This window comes from Xiphophorus couchianus, chromosome 23 (genome assembly GCF_001444195.1).
Source record: "Xiphophorus couchianus chromosome 23, X_couchianus-1.0, whole genome shotgun sequence".
NCBI lineage: Eukaryota > Metazoa > Chordata > Actinopteri > Cyprinodontiformes > Poeciliidae > Xiphophorus > Xiphophorus couchianus.
Window position 1 is genome coordinate 20,980,070 of NC_040250.1, and position 20,264 is coordinate 21,000,333.

Sequence of the window (20,264 nt, forward strand, 5' to 3'; positions counted from 1 at the left end):
AGCCTTTCTTTTAAAAAGACAATCGTATAAACATTACTATTGTTATAATATCTTTTTTAAAGTACTGGGTACTTCAAAGACAGTTTGCAAGCTTCTTGAAAGAAATAAAAATAAATTTGTTGGATAATCTGGAAAGAAAATGCTGCAGAACTGGTTGTTTCAGCTCAGATTATAGGAAATACTACACTGTAAAAACTACTGGGGTAGATCAAAGTCACATGGAAATATGTGGATTTGTCTAATAGTCATTTTGAAAAAAGGCGTGTCAAGAGGTTTACACAGATTAGTGTGCTTTTCCAAGGTGTGCCTTTCATCATTCTACAGGTTGTGAAAATGTAGGTGTATGACAATAAACGGAGATATTTAGTTGACACTTGCAGAAGTTAAAAGGTGCCAGTCTAGGCTAGGGCTTGTGTTCTGTCAGTGATTAATATATATTTTGAATGTTGCTATGTAGTCATAACACACTTATTAGTTTGCCAGACAGCTATTAAAAGTTTACATAATCATTAGTTAATTTATACTACTCTGTAGTGATAATGGAAGTCTCAGTGATATGTTTCCGGCTCAGTTATTATAATCAAGCTAACTCTCATGCTATTTTGTCTCCATATTGGAATGTGTATGCTTTAATCTTATTTCCCCCACACCTGGCAGTCACATACACAAGAAGCCACCTGCAGACCATAAACTTTACCGTCAGCCACATTAAAGGATGTGGTGGGTACTTACAATTGAGCTCCTGGACATAGTTAGTAGGCGCAGGTTTAAGAAGAAAAGTCTTAAAGTTGCCTTCATGTTTTTGGTCCTACTTACACAGAGTAAGTAGGTTATGTGCAACTTCCCCCGGCATGATCTTTTTTTCTACCTCTGGTCAAGGGGTCCCCCTTGTGGGCACATTGTGCTTCTGCAGAACATAGCTTGTTTTTCTTTGTTTAAATAAAACCTGACAGCTTAAAATTATAATTTCCTTTCAATAAGCACTATATTATCAGACTCAAAATTAACTCATGGGTCTACAAATCTAGTCCTCGAAATCTACTGTTCTGAAGGTTTTGGATACATATACATCTGAATCAAATGAATGTTACCAGGATTTTGCCAAACTCTGTGGCATGGTGAAGAGGTAATTCAATCATTACATTAAGATAGGTTGGAGCAAGGATGCATCTACAACCTGAGCTGGAGGACAAGGTTTTGAGACCCCTAATTCAGCCCCTCTCAACATTAGGTCGTTATTTGGTGTTGCACAGTGACCTCTAGTGGTTCAAAATTCAATATGTTTCATATAAACAAAAAACATGTTTCTGCGGTCATCTTCGGTACCAAAGAATAAACCATTAGTAATCATCATATTTAAGCAATTATTAGAGATAATAAATGCTTCATATATCCATTTATAATTTTCCTGAGTATTTAGCTAGTTTTATGTTGTAAAAATCCAATTTTCTTTAATAATTTGTGTCATGCACTTTCTCTTAGAGTAAATGACAGCATTGTTTAGTTGTAAAAAAAAAGCTTTAAAACATGAACCTATTTAATAATTCAAAGTAACATCCTGTAAGACTAAACTAGAGTACTATAGTTAAATTTTTTTTATCTTTTTAAAAGTGCAATTATTAGGGAAGAAAGACTAAAGAGAAGAAATTTGACATTTGACATTTTATTGAGAGTGCTGCATTGTGTAGCAAACATCATGTGCACAAACTCACTCAACTTGTGTAAATGCATTATTAAGATAAATATGAGGTCTTTTCATACTGCATTTTCAAGTTTCTGTGGACATTTACAGACTAAAAACACATCAGTAAATTAATAATCCCACAGATGTTTTGCTCCTGTGCATCCCTTTAATCATCTTACATATAAAAGTTTAAGTAATAGTTTGATAAACAGGTCATAGAAAAGCCCCACACACATGTATTTCTGAAGACACCAACCTAAAAATCTTTTTTGTAAAAGCAGCTCAGCAAAAAGTATAGCAGCATCAGCAAATAAACAACAGCTAAAGAATTGCGTTCTTCAGCTGTAGTGTCAAAACTCAAATAACATCACAGACCAACATTAGCCACCCCATTTATACATCGTGTATTTTAAACTCCACAGGCTCCAGGAAGGCGGCCTCTGCCCTCTATTTCAGGACCTTTTCCCCCCAGTCGTGGGTAAGTTAGAAGTATGCCTGTGGTAATAGTCAGGTGGGGTGGTATTTGGGCTTGCATTTATCACACTTGGGACATAATACATATTCTCAAGGTACCTTTGGTCCAATGGTCGGTGGTTTTTGGGCTCTGGCTTTGATCCCTGTCCTGACGGATTCCTGTAGCTGACCCCAGACCCACTTGGATGCATTAGAGGTGCAGCAGACACCTCAGGATATTGGGGTGGCTGAGGCTGAACCTGGGGGTGGGCTAATGGGGGAGGAGCAGCACAGGGCATGTATTGAGGAGCCGGCGCATAGATGTTGTGGTTGTGGAGAGGCTGGAAGTGGGGTCCAGCAGGAGGGTACAGGCCTGAATGTGACATTGCCTGCTGTGGGATGAGCACTTCCACATACTGACCAGTCTCTGGGTCGAACAACATTTTCCTAAGGGGCTGCACAGGCACCTCAATATAAAAATACTTCCCTGTCTCAGGATCCAGGAGTACTCTACGTGGTGGCTGTGCATAGCTACTTTCTGAATACACGCTAGAGCTATCGCCGCCATATTCTGACCCATAGGAGGGACCCATGCTTTGGGGGCCACCTAGGTACTGAGGATCTATAGGAGGCAGGACGGGAGAGTGGCTGTGGCCTGGATCACTGTAAGGAGCCCCAGTCAGATTTGGTGGCTGCTGATGGGGAGATCTGTGAACAGGAGGCCGTCGAGCTCCAATATGTTGCTGTGGCAGCAGAGAGCGGTCAGCAGGGCAGGCCTGCATGAGTGAAGAAAGGGGACCGCAGGCAGCGGAGGGATGGAGAGGCTGGTACATGGATTGTGGTTGGTTTGGACCAAGAGGGCTTGATTTTGGAGATCTTGGTTGGTAACCCAATGGCTGCATTTCAGGTCTACAGTGGAGAGGGGGCTGAGCCACTTGGTAAGGTAGTGCCTGACCTGGAGAGTATGGCAGACCAGGTGGGGTAAGGTTATGGGGACTGCGATGCTGGTGAGGAGAGGTAGGACCACAGTGAGAGGGGTAGCCAGCTGTGCAGGAACAAGGAGGACGGGATGAGGGTTGATACCGATTTGACCTCGCTGAAGTCATATCAGGAAGCAAGAGTGGACTGAAGCTCTCTCTTTCGTCGTAGCTTGGAGGGTCATCTGAGGTATAAAAATGTTGATCGTCTATTCTTTGGGCATGCTCACTGGAGACTGTTCTTCTGTATGGTTGATGAGTGTACTTTTGAGTTGTGGAAACAGCAGGCACTTGCTTCAGATTGTTGGAGCTAACAGGCATAGTTTGCCCATGTTCACATGCCGCCCTAGAACACTGTTGACCCTCTGAGTCCATTGAAGTAGATTGATCAACTTCAGATAGGGTAGATTCAACATTTTGATGTGGATTTGGTTGTGGAACAAGTTGTTGGGCTACATCTAAACCGGTGTCTGACGTTGTAGTTAGGGATTCAGGTTTCTTAGCATGCCTGGAGCTCTGAGGCAAAGCAGTAAATTGTTGGTGCTGACCTTGGTCAGTAACTGCCTCTGTGTCTGAACATGCTGTTGACATGTTAGAGATGCTGGTGACATTGGCTGCTGTTGTTCTGTGAGGTGGTGGCTTAAGGTTTGACACAGCAAGCTTTCTTGAATAATTTGATGCAGAGGCAGACTCATTGGAAATCTTCCTGTAGACTGTAGGTGAGCTCACTACAATTGTCTGCGGTCTCTCCTCATTTCGTTGTTTTCCACTAGAGGAGGCTGTTGATGCTCTCTGTGCTTCACTTGTCACATTTCCCAAATCTCCAGGCTTAAATTTGCAGTTTGGTTTCGGAGGCACTGCTGGTTTTTGAGAGTTTTTAGCTATAGATTTCACTTCAATCATTTGAGGTCTGTGGCTTCCCAAAGACGATGAGGAGATTTCTTTTTTCTCTGTATCTTTTGATGGTGACCTGGTCTCACCTGGCTGTGGTTTGAATCTCCGTATTGCAGGAGACCTGGGGGGGAAAGTAGGATCAAGTCTTTTGACTGCTTCAAAATCTCCTATAGTGTCATTTTCTTTGGTGGTTGTTAGTGTTTGGTCCATTGTGTTCCTTTTTGTTGTTTCTGTATCTTTCTTTGGAGGTTTAATGCTAACTCCCTCCTCTTCTGTGGGCTTTTCCAGGACATTTGCACTTTCAGTCATTGCTGAGGGGCCAGAGGTGGTGGAGGATGAGGAGAAGGTTCTCCCTCTGTGAGAATCAGGAAAAACTTTTTCTGAAGGGGGAATGGTCTGAAGAGGGATTTCCAAAGAGTTCACATGCTTACAGGTAGGTCCTTTACCTCTAGTTAAGTTCTGACCATCGCTCACCACTGCGCCAATGTCAGCTTGATAACCTTTCTCCTTTAAAAGCATTGAAACTGAGTGGCCAACACTACCACCAGATGAACTGCCAGAAACAGGGGGGGTAGGTGAGAGAGAAGCAGGAGCTTTGATTTGGGCAGAAGTCTCTTCATGACTTAAAGATGCAGATATGTTGGATTTATTTGATTTCTCTCTTATTAAAACTACAGCAGTGGACACCTCCCTCTCCTTACTAGGCAGTTTAGGGAGGCTTCCGAGCATGGGAGGTTTTCGGTCTGTTCTAGCCAATGTGGGTTTGTCCTCACAGTCTGGCACTTTGTGGATTTCTGTCACATTCTTTTTCTTTTCTGCTGTGGTACTAATATTATGTTCACCAAGCTTCTGGATCATCTTCTCTTCCATTGTGTGTTTTAGTCTGCTCTCTATTGAGTTTGCATCTGGGGAAGACAACAAAGAGCTTTGGTTTTTATCGCCCAAATCTTTCTTCATGTTTTGCATTTTATTTTTGTCATCTTTCCAGCATACAGCCTTGCATTCGATTTGCATTGGCTGTGGACCAGATGGAGAATTTCTTTTATTCTGAGTTGAATGAAGTATTGTTTGATTCATTGAATCTTTTGCTTCATCTTTCTCTTCAGGTGTTCTGTCGACCCTGACCTCTTCTTCTCTTTCTTCTTTCCTCTCTTCTCTGCTAGCCTCCTTTAATACATTTATTTTCTCCTCTACTGGCACCTCCTCCCTTGTTTCCTCATTGCAGTTTCCTTCATTGATGCCTGACTGGTTATCAGGACTAACTGCCTTGAAGGACAAGTTGTATGTATTTTTCACAAGCCGCCTTACATCTCTAACTTTGTGAACGGGAGCCTTAATGTTATCATCCCCGTCCCCTTCATCCTGTATTTTGTCTTCTGCTTTGGTCTTAGTATTTTCTTCCTTCTCTCCAGCAGATCCATCTGGTGGAAAAGATTTGCTTTCTGCCTCTGGAGTGAGACAGACATTTAGTGAGGCCTTCTTCTTTCCCACAGCTGTGAGTTTGATCTCCTGTGTTTTAGATGTGCAGGTATCTTTGTCTCTTTGTTGAAGTTGTCTGTGTTGATCTTTGTTTTCAACTTTTTGATCTCTGTTTGTTCCTCTTGCCAGTGTGTTGCCAGAAGGACGTTCTGAGGGAGCTGCTGTGTCCCACGCAGGTGCTTTCCCTGGTGCACCTACCACAGTTTCATGTGTTTGCCAGGACTGGTAACCACTTCTTTTACCCTCAAACGGTATACCACAGTTGGATTTTATCTCTGAAGCTGATGATTTAGTACTTAGAGTCTGGGAATCAGCTTCTTCACTGTCAGTCTGGGAGAAGGTGACACTTCTGCCACTGCTGGATGAACTTGGTCTATAACTAGATTTTAATCTGTGGTCCTTAGGCAGGGCGGCTTGATCCTTCATGCCTGTTTCTCCCCTCAAAGAAAGTCTCTCAGATGAAAGGCTGTGATCTGACTGAAGACTGGAACTCAGATTACTAGAGTCAAGTTTCGGTGATTTTTCAGATGGTGCTGTTGCACTCTCTGTTGGTGGGCCCACTTCTTCACTTGCTTGCTCATCAGGCTGTCTGTCAACACCTTGCATCTTCTTTGACAACACGTTCTTGATGAGGCATGAAGCAATCTTGGTTTTAGAGTGTGTTTCATCCATAGAAGCAGATTTCTGGAGTTGGGACTGTCTTTCGTTTTGCTGTGAGAGCTCAGAGCTGCTCTCATTAGGGGGAGTTTCTTGCATTGCTGCTGGTGTACTGTGTTGCCTCACAAAGATACCTCTAGGGTGAGTCTCTTGAGAGGGGCTCTCCACCATACCTGGTAGCCCAGGACTGCTATTTTCACTGCTCTCATCCTGCTTCCCTTCAGTATTATTCCTTCTCTTCAGTTGGATCTGTCTTTTTGGCACTCCTCTTCTTACTTTCCTGCAGTCCTCTCTTTCCACAGCTACATCTATGCATTCAAAGCTTCCTAACTCACATCTTCTGGATGGATCTAGGCAATCTAAACTGTGAGGATATTGCTGATGAGAGGAGAGTTCATCAAAGTCAAGCTTTGGTGCAGAACCTCTGAAGTCAGCATAGGACAGCCAGGCAGCATTGACCCCAGCCGGACTGTCATGGGTAGATGGTTGAGAAATGTTTGTAGACGAACAGTGGCTGGAGTTGTACATTTCAAGGTAATCTACTTCAGGACTTGACAGGCTGCGAAAAGCCCCATCTGTAAGCCACTTCACCTCATGGTCTGCTTCATCAAGTTCACTTCCCATACTGGAACTGGAGCTCTGACATGGCCTGCTCGTGGACACGCGTCGAGGCACACTTCTCCTGTCCTGAGATGTGGGAGGTTTAAGTCTTCTGCTGGCGCTGCAACCGCTGGGGTCTGGCTGAGGTGCAAGTTTAAGCAGACTGTGTTGTTGCTGTAGCTGTCTTGTCGCAGGGAGACTCTCTGAATAAGAATGTACTGTTGGCAGTCCCTGGCGCGTCTCTCTGGTTGTGGGAGCTGCACTGCGAATCACAGGTCCTTTTCTATTCCTGGCATTGAATGACAGCTCAACCTGTTCCCCTCTGTAACTGGCAACCCCCTGCCACCCCTCTTCTCTTTCAGGAGCCTGCTCCTCCCTCTTTCTCTCTCTGTCTATCTCCCTAACCATTTGCCTCTCCATACCTACATCCCTCTCCTGCTCCAAAGGCATTTCTCTGTCCATCTCCAATTGCTTTCCAATTCTGACCCAATGGGCCTGGCTATTATTGTCAACAGGGTCAACATTGGGGTTTTCCCTATTTGTCGCTGCTTCCTTTAAATTACCACACAGTGAGGATGCTATAACTTCAGAGGGGCTATTGCTTCTGTTTTGCCACTTTCTGTGTGGTTTCTGAGGGGCTATAATGTGAACAGGTGTAAACCTGGTAAGAGGTGGAGAAGGAGTGCGCCGCCTGTTTATATGACGGGACATGTCCCCCTCCAGCCTCTCCCTGTCGTCTTGTATAATTTTGGGTATCAGCTGTCTTCTTGAGTTCTGAGGTGTGCAAGTCGAATTTGGTAAATAAATATTACTGTCAAAATTCAGGGAGTTAGAGGGGACCAGAGGATGGAGCTTTTCCTGTCTTTGCCCAAACTCCTTGGATGCAGCTCTATGAACTCTGTGGCTTGTAATGTTGTGGGAAGGAGACTTGATTTCTTCCTGAGAAAAGGGGGTTTGAGTGTTGTGTTTTTCCTGAGTGGAGATGGCTACACTTGATATTTCTTGACAGTGTTCTCTCTTTTTTGTCTCTCTTCTTTCTGTGATGAGTTGTATCTGTGAATTGTATGAATTTTTTTCTGATAAGACAGATATCGGAGCGCAAACTTCCACCACTGAAGAGTTGCTCTTTATGTCAGCAGTACCAGTTTCCAGTCTATTCTCTAATTTAAATGAAGGTGACACAGCTTTTTTTGTCAGATGTGTAGGTGATGGTATTACTATGACACCGGCAGTAATGGTCTCTGTTTGGAGCTCAGATGTGAGAGGAACAGGTGTTGTATACAGGGAGTTGAATTCTGGAGACTGTGCTGCTAGTGATTCCTGGAATATTTTCTCTGTAAATGGACTTAGGCAGTCATCTGGTGAACAGGTTAAAGATCCTGGTTCAGGTGAAGGTGTGCAATATTCTAGCTGAGGAGAAGGTGTTTGTTTTTTGAGCTGAGACAGAGAGGCAGAACTTTGGATGTCTGATAAATGTGGAGAGTTTCTTTGACTACCAGTGGACTGTGCTACACTGGTGTCAACACTGTCTTTACCAGACTCAGAGGACACAAGAAAATGAGTTGGCTCTGGGGAGGAGGTATGAGAAAGTCCTGGAAATGGGGAACTTGTCCTGCCCACAGCCTGAACAACAGAATAAGACACCCCTGCGATTTGAGGGGAGAAAGAGAAGCTTCTTGGTGACACAGAGCCAACTTGTTGCTCTGTGAGAGAAGACTCTGAAACCTCTTTGACTTGACAGGGCCACGTTTTCCTGATTAGATCTGGAGGGGGTGTAACAGCACCTATCTCAGGTGTGTGAGACGTATATTTTTCTTCTAAAGGTGAGCTGTTCTGGTGCAGTCCAGGTGATGGAGTTACTTGAGAGTGTTGTTCTTTCCTTCTGAGCTCTGGAGAGGAGGAGAAAATCCTTATTTCAGGGGATGGAGAATTGTACCTTCCCTCTAAAGGTGAGACTCTCTGATGAAGTTCGGGTGATGGATTTACTTGAGAGCTGTGCTCGCTACTGAGCTCAGGAGAGTAGGATACAATCCTTATCTCAGGTGATGGGGAAGTATATATTTGTTGTAAAGGTGAACTGTTCTGCTGCACTTCAGGTAATGGAGAAAAACTATTACTAACTACAGGTGAAGACACCTGACTCCTGATTTCAGAAAGTATTAAACGGTTTTGTACTGTAGGCGAAAGAGCAGGCGATGGACTTCTTGACCCAGTGTTGGTTAGAAAGGCAGGGGTAGGCAAGTGAGGGGAGGTTCTTGTGTTCCCTATTCCAGCTGGAACTCTATCCTCTACAAGCTCAGGAGACGTGGCTACTGAAATGACAGGAGAAGGGGGCGTAGACCTTGGGCCTGGTGTGGAAACAGAGCTGCCTGGTCCAGTTGATAATCCTGTGTCCTGGCTCTGAGGAGTAGTCGTGGTGTCTCTTCCAGCAATAGAAAGATCTGAAATAAGTTCAGTGGTGTTGGCAGAATCTTTTATATCAGGTGTGGATTCTCTGCTAAAGAGATCAGGTACAGATACCCTCCCTCTTGAATCAGAGAAAGGAGGTAATGTTTGAGTGGTGGGGGAAGGAGAACTATTTCTGAGCTCAGGGGAGACTACCTGCCCTTCTAAGGGAGATTCTGAATCAACACCATGGTGTATAGAAGATGAAAAATTTATTCTAGATTTAATGTCTGTATAATCCTGAGAAAGGTCAGTGGGAGTCTCAGGTGATGAACTGCTGTTTTGATTTAACTGGTTGGCTTTAACTGGCTCAATTAAATCGTGTGGAAGCGATGGATTTAAAGATTGATTTGAAGAATTACTCTGTCTGTCCTTGAATGAAGGGGTTATTGTACTTGATTCAGTTTCTCTGTACGATTCCTGAATGTCAGGTGATAGAGGTGAAAGTCTTTTTTCAGCGGAGGAGGAAGACAGTGATGACAGCCTCCCTTCTGGATTGAAGGAACTGGGGCTGTTATATCCAGGAGAAGGTGTTGTCTCACCACTGTTGAGGCCTTGATACGATGGGGTGAGTGATGATGGGGTACTTGTACTGTGCAGAAGTACTGGGGTTGCTGTTTTTGGTTCAAAATTTGCAATGCTATCCTTAGCAACTTCTGGATGCTTTAAATTTAATTCCTTTTCATCTAATTCCCTCCCATCTGAATACTCTTTTTGCCGAGCAGGGCTGTAACTCCCTTCTCTTGAATCATCAAACCCCTCCTCTCCCTCGCTTGATCCAGGTGCAGTGTGATAGCTGCCAGAAGAATCGTTCAAATCATCCACTTGTGGTGTGGTAGCAGCTCTTCCTTCCAACTCTGTCTGCGAAGGTACAGCGGGCCCTGCAGCAGGGCTGCTTGAGAGGGACGCTGACTCACCGTCGTCTCCAAAAATGTCACACAGGCAGGTGGTCTCAGAGATGACACTCCGCTGAGGGGGGATGTTGATAATGTCGAAGATTTCAACGTGGTTAGGGGTACCCTCACGATGGCACAGGGAAAATGTGCGGGGCGCACTGCGCATGAAGGAGTAGCTGTCCCCCTGGAGAGTCCAACTGTCCATCGCTACACCATGAGCTCCAAAGATTCACTGTGGCCAGTCCTGCCCGCTCCTCCTGTGGGCTTTTGGCTGGGTTCCTGCATAAAATAAAAGATCACCTGGAGGGCATATTCATTCTACTACAAGTAGATTAGATAAAAATGACTAAGTTAGTGATAACAAATGTTGATTTGCACTATTTAAGCTTCATTTGGATTTAAAATGTCAGAAAAACAAAAATTAATAAAGTTACCATTTCCTAAAAAGCAATGACACTCAGTTGATCTTAAAAAAAGATTATTTGGTTTTCTGACATTTACAAAATCTAAATTTACTCTTTAAATTATTCCAATAAAATAATACAGTAGTTTTATGTTATTTCACATTATGTTTGCAAATGTGGAACCCTTACTTAGTCTCACATATGGTAATAACCACAGAAACACACATGTTCATGCTTCATTATATGCACGAAGAGAAACTCTGACTGACTTGTACTGTACCTGCGGCCACTGATGTAGTTTTTTCTGATGGTCCTGAGCTCTTCAGTAGTGAAAAATCCACCCCTCATTCAAATAAATGGTCTCTCAAGTCTGCAATAGATTCCAAGGTAAGAAGACCTTGTTCATCTCCAGGACCAAACAGCTCTACATCTCTGACTGACAGAGCCAGACTGACTGGCTAACCTCAGAATGTGGAGAGCACTGCCATCTATTAGACTTGAATAGAAAAAGAAAAGAGGAGGAACCTCCTTAGACATATTACATCCCCTAATACTAATTTCTGCCCCGCCCCTTGGATGTGGCAGCAGGGAAAGAGCTTACAGCAAGTAGCTCAGATAATTTTTTTTTCTTCTCCAGACTGAGGTTCGCATGGGCATTGGCTTTCCAGTGTAAGCTGGGGTGGGGTACCTCATGGGGTGGGTGGGTTTATAGTTAGCAGCAGATGCTGATCAGGCCGGGACCAACGAGCGCGCCTGGAATCTGACACTTACAGCCAGCTCAGTCACATTGCTTCTCTATATATAGATCTACATTATCAGGGCCAGAAAGACATAGCTTTAGTTCTTTGAGTGGGTGTGCTGGTGGGGAAAGAAAGAGTAAATACTGTCCTCGAAGAATGGCATATTCATTGTTCACTTTGACGCGACTTTTAATGGGGCATTTAACACAGAGGGTGCAGTAAATCTAACTTTGTGTGCAGGTGTAAGTGAGGGTCTGCTGAGGAATGGCTATTGAGGGAGGTCAAAGGTTGACACAGACTATCCAACGTGGTCTCATGAAACACTCACTGCTGAGTTGGCAGCACTTGTATGGTAAAGTGAAGTAACATATTTTAAGCCACTTTTTGCCCTGCAAAGTCTACAAATGGCATTTGTCAAAAACAAATTACTCAATAAATTTTCAAATTATAATCTCATAAAGCAATTCCACTCGAAGTAGGTAATGATGTCATTTTACTATACTTATCCAAAAGTAGTACAATAGCAAGGCCTAATCATACTATACTGAGGGAGTCTAGACATATATGACGGGGGTGAAGTTAGATAAGCCCCCTATTCCTATTATAATACCTCATGTCATTACCAATTATTCTCAGTCATTAAGTCATTCATCGGCAGCTAGTGGAAAATCTCTGAACAAAAGGTCCCAGTTTTATCACATCTCACTGGTAGAACAATGTGCTATTTTTACTTTCTATGATGACCTTCAAATGGTACGCCTGATTTGAGCTGTCCATGTAGACATGAGTCTTGCTTCAAACACTTCGGATGTTTAGGTTTTTACTTTTGCTGGGATTCATTTTCCAAATGTGATAACAAACATATGAAGACATTTATTTTGTCATAAAATATAGACAAGGGGTTAGGTTGAAGGTAACCTAATGCTTTGTCTATAACCGGTTTACCGTATTGGTTTTTATTTTACAACTGCCCATTATTACAGTTGTGAGTTTTTAGTATTAGTAAATGATATAAAAAATTTAGAGGGTCTTTCCAGATATTACAAAATTCATATACAAACCTTTTTTACAATATTTCATCACTATTTTGTTTTTATGTTAATACAAAATTAACAATTAAGGTAACAAAAACAGGACTGATATGACAAATACCTGAGGTTTCACAAGAATCAGTCTTGTTTGTTTAAGATACTTGTATCAGACAATTTTATTAATTTACACAAGGAAATTCAATTACTTTTAATTAATTGGCTGATACATTTTTCACACCCTTTGCTCAACTTAATAAAGAAAACATGCAGGTAAATCTTTTAAAAATAAAATCTTAAAAAAAATCTTTACTTGAAGCCTGACAACAGCCCCAGTTATGAAATTTGAAGGCAATTAGTAATTTCAAAGCAAACTCAGCTGCCAGTGAGGGTGAAGAACTGAAACAGCTTTTGACGAAAAACAGACTTTTATTTTGGAATCAGCAGCTAACGCAGAATGCGACGCAGGAAGTTCCGCATTACGACTGCGGATGAAGATAACAGGCAAGTGGCTAAGGCTAATGTTGGCTAACTAATTAGCAGGATAGGTGAGTGTTTTTTGCTCAAACTTTGCCTCTCTGTTTAGTTGACCTGTGCAGATGTTTTGGGTGCTGCGTCGATGCCAAACGATGAACACCGGCGTGTTGTCATTGCGTTCCCAGGTTGTTTAGGCCTCGTCAGTCGGCAGCAGGCGAGCACCGAGCATTAGCTGCTCCTCCTCTCGTTTGTTTACGTTAGCTCTGCGGCTCGTCGTTTTTCCAAGTAATCTCACGAAACGAAAATACGAGGTTCTCAACTTTTGCGACGACACGGACAAGCTATTATGAACATTTCAAACTTCACATGAAACGAGCTACGTTTGTCTTTAACATGTAATAATCCGTTTGAGCTCTTGTAGCTGGTTAGCCAATGAAACATAGGTGGACATTTTCTGCACTCTGCTTTTAAGCCGTGAGCTACAGCAAGTATACATCTATCAACGGGTATAGCAGATTTAACTAACGCATTTTAATATGTATGTGCTATATCACCAACCATAACAGAAGTCCTAAAGTAGGAAGTAAATAATGTTTTATTTTCTTTTTTGGATGATTTAATTTCTCTCCTTTTTATGGGGATGTTTCGTTAGTAAACAGAAGGCCGCAGGATACTCTGACTCCTGCTAGGAGTGTTCGGGCCCTGTTTGTTGTCAGTAGTACTATACAAGGACTAACTTTTAATTTAGGGGACACCTTCTATGAATAGATTACTGCTATTTTCATAATCACACATAGAGTTTTAGTATTCAAAAGCATAAACAGCAAATTTGCTACAATGTGTTCTCATTCCTGTTTTCTGTTATCTAAAGGTAGCATCTTAAAGAAACAGCTGATATGCCTGGATACAATCCCCCGAACAATCCCCTCTGTTTACCTCTATTTAATTTAATTTACAAATGACTCCTGTCTGAGTTTTCCAAAATATAACTGATACTAAAAACTGCCAAGATTGCATCCTCAGGAATGCTTGTGTTGCTTGGTGGTGTGTTCACTGATTGGAGAAAAGATTGGACATTTAGTTTGTGACCGGCTGATAATAAATCAGGCCAGGTGAAGTTTAAAATGGTCTGATTCTGGTATCCAAAAGATATCCTCTGTTAGAAAAACTTTGTAAACAAGACCAATTCATGTGTTTGAACACTGAAAATGTAAAAGTCTTTTATGTTCTGTTTATTGTTTAGCTTGTAATTACTTTTTACCACTGAAAGTGTTTTTCACCAAACAAAAAAATCATTACTAGCATATTTTATTTTAGAAGTAATTTGAAATTAAAATGTAACAACATATATATATTTTAAAAATGTTTCAATTCTCATTACTATATACATAAAACAATCTAAATGATCTTTTTGATATTTAAAATAAGGGGTTTGAGCAATGATAATAATAATAATGAGAAATGGCAGAAAGGACAAATGAAATGGGAAATGAAAATCAGTACCATCATTTTATATCTAATAATTGATTAATCAGATAAAATTGAGTCTTGTGCTGAAATAAAATCATCCTCCAGACATTGGATACATTTTTTGTGGTCCTGTTCCTCTTAATTTCAGGTCTTTGCCATCGTGTGTGTTCCAGCCTCAACCATGGAGCAGTGTGCATGTGTGGAGCGGGAGCTGGAGAAAGTGCTCCACCGCTTCGTAATGTACGGCCACCAGTCTGAGGAGAGGCTAGATGAACTTCTACGCAGTGTCTGTGAGATACGTGCACAACTAGTTGCTTTTGGTGAGGAAAACACTGGTACAAATGGGGTGAAAACTGTAACTTTGGAAGATGTATGAGTTCCAGCATTTTATAATTTTAACAGAAAATCCAAATCTGCTTCATCTTTATTCACTGTGTATGGGGCATACTTGTATTCTGATCTCATTACTTTTTCTGTCCAGCAGGAGTACAAGATGCAGACCTATCAGTCCTATCCCAGAATATGGCCCAGTGTTGTAAGAATATTAAAGAAACAGTGCAGATGCTGGCATCTCGACATAAAGACATTCACGGCAGCGTGTCAAAAGTTGGCAAAGCCATCGACAGGGTAAGAAGAGAAAATGTTATTTTGTAATAACTTGTAATTACTTTTATTTGTAGAATAAAAGTTTTTACATGCGTTTACTTCACTTTTTCAATATGCCTCTGTAGAATTTTGATGCAGAGATCAGTGCTGTGGTGGCAGAGACAGTGTGGGATACTCCAGAAAGACAGAAATACCTTAGTGAGTCCATTGTGGAGCACTTGTACCGACAAGGGATGCTCAGTGTGGCAGAGGATCTTTGTCAGGTAAGTGAAAATCTGCAAAGTTTTGTCTGTATCGTGGCTTTGAGACGTTTCCTTTGGCAATTGTCCAAATGTAACTCAATTTACACAAAATTCTATGTATAAAATTTAGAGAAAACATAATATTCCCATCTGCTAATTGTCACCAGTAATTTATCTTCTTATTTTGTTAAAAATTGGTTGCGATATTGTTGAAAAAAAAAATACTTGGAATTTTTTTAAATTAAAAAAGGAGCCTGGTATGGCACTGTTGTGTCGCATTTTGTTATTTTGAGCTTGGATTCTCCATTTCCAGGTCGGGTCACACTTGAAAATAGATCAAGAAATGTTGCAGTGAGCTGCCTCCAAATCTAGAGACAGTGATGTTGGTAATAGTGCGACTGTAGCTGTTGATCCAGGTCTATAAAATTATATATAAATCACAGATAAAATTCTAATGTTTTGTTGAAAACTTGTCCTGTTGAAAACAGGAGAAGTTTTAACCAGTACAGTGGTTTGTACTGACTTATTGTGCAACTAAATATTACTGACATCTAGTGGTTAATTGGAGAAAGATGCTGACTAGGTAAAATCTTACAACATATTGCATTTACATTATTTGGCTAATTTACTTTTCATTAAGTAAAAAACAAAACAAAACTCTTTAATGTTTTTTCCCTTTATCTGTGATCATATTTTCTGCCAAAATCTGGTGTATTTTTGTTTTGCCTTTTTATGTTTGTTTTATTTTCTTAAGTGTTCAGGCTGTCCTGGTCATTTCACACCTTTTTCGTTTTGCTCTTTGTTAGGTTTGGTTATTGAAAATGAAATCTTTACCTACTGGGCTGTTTTGAACCAGCCATGTGTTAGTTTGTACCCACCAAAAAGGTGCTTTGTAACTACTTTTACAACAAATTATTTGTAGTAATTTCCTAAAATTAGCTCATAATAAACGGTAAGAGTCTGGTTTTGTTATTTAAATAAATATTGCTTGTTGTGTTATTTGGCTTTACCATATATGAAGAAGAATTGACTGTCCTGAACATTGATCAGGATCACAAACAAGGACAGTGTGATATCAAGTCTCAAGAAAATAAAATTCATTTTAGAGTTTTATGAACATTTATCTCCATGATTCATCAAAGTACTTAACCAAATGAAAAGCACCGATAGGCCTTAAATTAGCAAAGGAATGTTTGCAAGAAGTTTCTTGCTTACTTTTAAAATAAAAACAAAAGTTGCTCCTTCAGCAAAAACACCTGCTTGTAAAATGGTATTGCAACCTCTGCATCATTTCACTTGCATCACTTATTAAATACAATAAGGTTAATTGTATTTAAAAAGTTAAATACAATTAACTTATTAGTAACTACTTTTACAGCCAATAATTTGTAGTAATTTCCTAAAATTAGCTCATAATGAACGCTAAGAGTCATACTTAACAAACTTAACTTACTTACTTAAAAACAAGTTCATTATATTTAGGAAACTATTTTCTGCTGTATTTGCTTGCAGCTTTGTCTACATTGCTCCAATTTTAGATAAAAAAAAAACCCATAATCGGTGGGATAAAAAAATTTAATTTCAAATAACGCGTTCCTATGAATTAATAGAGCATAGATGAAACGAAGTACACATTTGTGTTTTTTCAGGAGTCCGGTGTAGTTATTGACATGAGTATGAAGCAGCCTTTCCTCGAACTAAACAGGATCCTTGAAGCTCTGAGGATGCAGGACCTCAGGCCGGCATTAGAGTATGGAAACCACTCAGACATCACAGTGATTCACTGCTGCGTACCTGACTTAACTGCGGTGACCTTGCTCTTGTGTGTATTTCTTTTAGGTGGGCCGTCTCAAATCGCCAGCGTCTTCTTGAACTGAACAGCAGTTTAGAGTTCAAGTTGCACCGTTTGTACTTCATAAGTTTGCTCAGTGGAGGAATAGGCAACCAGATGGATGCCCTGCAGTACGCCAGGCACTTCCAGCCATTCGCATCCCACCACCAGAGAGGTCAGCAGCTGGGAGAGATTATGCAAGATGAGCTTTTGCCAGATGTTGATTTACCTTTTATGTAAACAGCTGAAAGTAGCTTTGAAAAACATAATTTAAACTTCGGTAGCTATTTTTTTTATGCTCAGTAGGATTAAGGTTGCATTTTGGAATAAATGTTTTTATAAAACTATCCTCCATTCAATTGCAGATATTCAGATCTTGATGGGCAGCCTGGTCTATCTACGTCATGGCATTGAAAACTCCCCGTATCGCAGCCTTTTGGAGACAAATCAGTGGGCTGAGATCTGTAACATCTTTACCAGGGATGCCTGTGCTCTACTGGGGCTCTCTGTAGAGTCTCCACTAAGTGTTAGGTGAGTAGAAAATGGGTTGCTTAAAACACATAAACTTACTTTTTTCCTTTTTACTACTTAAGAGCAGTACTAAAAAGGTAATGCAACGATGAGTTTTGGGGTTAATCTTTTGTTTTTGCTCTAATTCCATTGAGAGTGACATTAAAAGCAGGTAGTGTTTTACAACTATATAGTCTGATTAAAAATGTATTTCTGAGACATTGCCAATATTTTTCATTTTAGTTTTGCGTCAGGATGCATGGCCTTACCGGTGCTGATGAACATCAAACAGGTGATCGAACAGAGACAATGCAGCGGAGTGTGGACGCACAAAGATGAGCTCCCTGTAAGTCACATTTTATCTTGATTCATCACCATGTCTTCATCCAGTGTGGGCTTTCAGTTATTTCCTTTTCTCTCTGCACATGAAGATTGAAATTGACCTGGGCAAGAAGTGCTGGTACCACTCTGTGTTTGCCTGCCCCATTCTTCGGCAGCAGACCTCAGAGAGCAATCCCCCCATGAAGCTCATCTGTGGCCATGTCATCTCCAGAGATGCACTCAACAAACTCACCAATGCTGGGAAGTGAGTCGAAATGAAGAGTTTAACCACTTCAGCTTATTCTACGTTTTCTCGCTTTGCGGCGTCAGTCTTTAATGTGTTTAATTTCATGGGATAGACCAAAACAACGTAATGCGTAATTAGAAGAAATATGTTTAGTGGTTCTTTATTAAAAGAACAGAAAAGTCTTGCATGAATTGAAATTCTGCTGTCCTCAATCAGAACTTTGCAGAACAACTCTTTGCTTCAATTACAGCTTCAAGTATTTCTCTTTACCAGCTTTACATGCTAACAAATGTCTTTTTCAAATAGCTGAAGCTCATTCAGATTGTATTTAGGTCTGGAAATTGGCTGAATTTTTCTAACGTATAGAAGTGATTTGACCAAAATCATTCCATAGTGGTTGCATGTTTAATGTTGACCTGCTGGAAGGTGAGTTTTTGCCACCGTTTCAAGACTTTGGGTTTTGTTCCTCTGATCTCCTCTTAACACAAGCTTTCCTTTTCCATTCTTCCATAAAGTCCACATTTTTCTGAGTTTATCCTTTCTACCCTTTAGATTTCTGCAGCCCCTTCAACAGCTAAGATGGGCCTCATGGAGGCTTTGCTGATTTATATGTTCTGCTTTCTCACTCAGTCAGTTTAGATGGACAATGTCCAGAGTTTCCATTTTCAGATGATTTGTTGAACGATCCTTTGGTGGATGTTCAAAGCTTTAGAAATTGTTTTATCACATAATCCTGCTTTAAACCTTTTAACCTTGACCTTTTTGCTGTGTTCTTTGGGATGCTGTTTGTTCATTAATATTCCCAACAAACATCTATTCTCTTCACAAAACAACTGCTTTTATACTGAGATTAAATTACACACAAGTTGACCATGTTTACTTTTTAAATTGACCTGAGAATTGCTATAACTTTATCTTTCCACCTCACAATTATGCACTACTTGGCATAGTGCACTAGTTGGCGTGCAGCGTACAATGTCATTAGTATGCAGTGAATTCAGAGTTTGCAATGAGTCAAAATGTCTGAAAGTTCATTAGGATGTGAAATATTTCTGCAGCTCATTCTGACTTGTTTGAAAAGATGAAGTTGATCACCGAGCGTTAATTAAACATGCTGCTGTTCTCCCCCGCAGGTTGAAATGCCCTTACTGCCCCATGGAGCAGAACCCGTCACATGCCAAGCAGATCTACTTTTGATACCATACACTCTCCTCGTCAAGGATGAAGTTACCTGGAGCTCTCTGAATGTCCAGGACCCTTTGCTCTGGCCCCTGTCCTCTATCCCTGGCTTCTTGGCCTGTTTATTGTAAAAGCATTAAGGTTTTATCCCAGTGCTCCTCCGGACGGCCTCGGCAGTCCTGTAACCCACCTCGGACCCTCCAACTTTGCATAGCATTCAAGTCCTGCACGGTTGGTTGAACGAAAGCTTGTAGTAGAGTGAAGAGTCGATTAGGTCGTCTTTGTGAAGAGGCGCCTCTGAAAAGATCATAGAAATTCATTTACAAATGCCTGCAGAGTAATAGGCTTATCATATGTATTACTTTCTATTGTTTAGTTTTTTTTTTGTTGTTGTTGCTTTTTTGACTTTTGGGTTGAACGAGTTGATTTTTTTTTCTTTTTATTTGAAAGCAGAGGGATAATTATAAATGGGTTTAGTGTTTGAAGTAAATGGAGTAGGTAGGCAGAGTCTGCTTTCAGGACGGTGATAAGCTTGTATTACTTTTGAGATAACCCACAGAGTAGCAAACTCCACTGAATGCTGATAACATCCTGGTTAAGGGGGAGTAAACGTGTGGCGATCTCCCTTTAATTGAACTCTTGATTGTGGCTCCTCCATGTTGTACTAAAGGCCTGAAAGCCACTGCTGGTTGATGAGTAAAACGATAAATTCCTCAGCGGTTGGAACAGCTTTCTTTCTTTCTTTCTTTCTTTCTTTCTTTCTTTCTTTCTTTCTTTCTTTCTTTCTTTCTTTCTTTCTTTCTTTCTTTCTTTCTTTCTTTCTTTCTTTCTTTCTTTCTTTCTTTCTTTCTTTCTTTCTCTTGTTCTGCTTTTGTTTCCTTCTGTGACTGACTGCACCAGCAAGATTTTCCTCATTCTAGAAGCCATTTGTCTTGTTCTGTGTGTGTATTTAACAAAAGTGACAAAACGCAAACAAAAATATACAGTGTACTACTGTGAAATGTGTTCTGTTCCTATTTTCCTTCACCACCACCTGATATATAGTCATTACCTTGCACAGCAACACACTTAATCAGCACTATTGCGTAACTAAGATAATAGTGACTCAAAAGCCTACTCCACTC

General features: G+C 40.9%; 2 protein-coding genes across 4 annotated transcripts; one reads left to right on the top strand and one right to left on the bottom strand.

Annotated features, from left to right (window-relative positions):
* Positions 1 to 1,647: 1,647 nt before the first annotated feature.
* LOC114139706 (uncharacterized) lies at positions 1,648 to 11,034 on the bottom strand. The gene is made up of 2 exons (XM_028009774.1): positions 10,770 to 11,034; positions 1,648 to 10,364 (listed from the first exon to the last, which is right to left on the bottom strand). The coding sequence occupies exon 2, from the start codon at positions 10,288 to 10,290 to the stop codon at positions 2,137 to 2,139; it is 8,154 nt and encodes a 2,717-aa protein (XP_027865575.1). The 5' UTR covers positions 10,291 to 10,364; positions 10,770 to 11,034; the 3' UTR covers positions 1,648 to 2,136.
* A 1,665-nt stretch (positions 11,035 to 12,699) lies between these two features.
* Positions 12,700 to 19,854, top strand: rmnd5b (required for meiotic nuclear division 5 homolog B). Of its 3 annotated transcripts, none has more exons than XM_028008686.1 (10): positions 12,700 to 12,805; positions 14,353 to 14,524; positions 14,686 to 14,831; positions 14,936 to 15,073; positions 16,702 to 16,802; positions 16,892 to 17,058; positions 17,249 to 17,414; positions 17,637 to 17,739; positions 17,825 to 17,979; positions 19,095 to 19,854. In XM_028008686.1, exons 2-10 carry the CDS (start codon positions 14,386 to 14,388, stop codon positions 19,156 to 19,158), a joined length of 1,179 nt encoding a protein of 392 aa, XP_027864487.1. In that variant the 5' UTR covers positions 12,700 to 12,805; positions 14,353 to 14,385; the 3' UTR covers positions 19,159 to 19,854. The 3 variants fall into 3 exon arrangements, with proteins under 3 accessions (XP_027864487.1, XP_027864489.1, XP_027864488.1); XM_028008688.1 differs by having other exon boundaries at positions 14,689 to 14,831; XM_028008687.1 differs by having other exon boundaries at positions 12,713 to 12,761.
* Positions 19,855 to 20,264: the final 410 nt, after the last annotated feature.

Excerpts from the sequence above, each read along its gene's own strand:
- LOC114139706 (XM_028009774.1), bottom strand. The coding sequence starts at position 10,290 with ATGGACAGTTGGACTCTCCAGGGGGACAGCTACTCCTTCATGCGCAGT.
- rmnd5b (XM_028008686.1), top strand. The coding sequence starts at position 14,386 with ATGGAGCAGTGTGCATGTGTGGAGCGGGAGCTGGAGAAAGTGCTCCAC. Across the intron at positions 15,074-16,701 it reads TGGCAGAGGATCTTTGTCAG|GAGTCCGGTGTAGTTATTGA; the intron begins GTAAGTGAAAAT and ends GTGTTTTTTCAG. Across the intron at positions 16,803-16,891 it reads GACCTCAGGCCGGCATTAGA|GTGGGCCGTCTCAAATCGCC; the intron begins GTATGGAAACCA and ends TATTTCTTTTAG.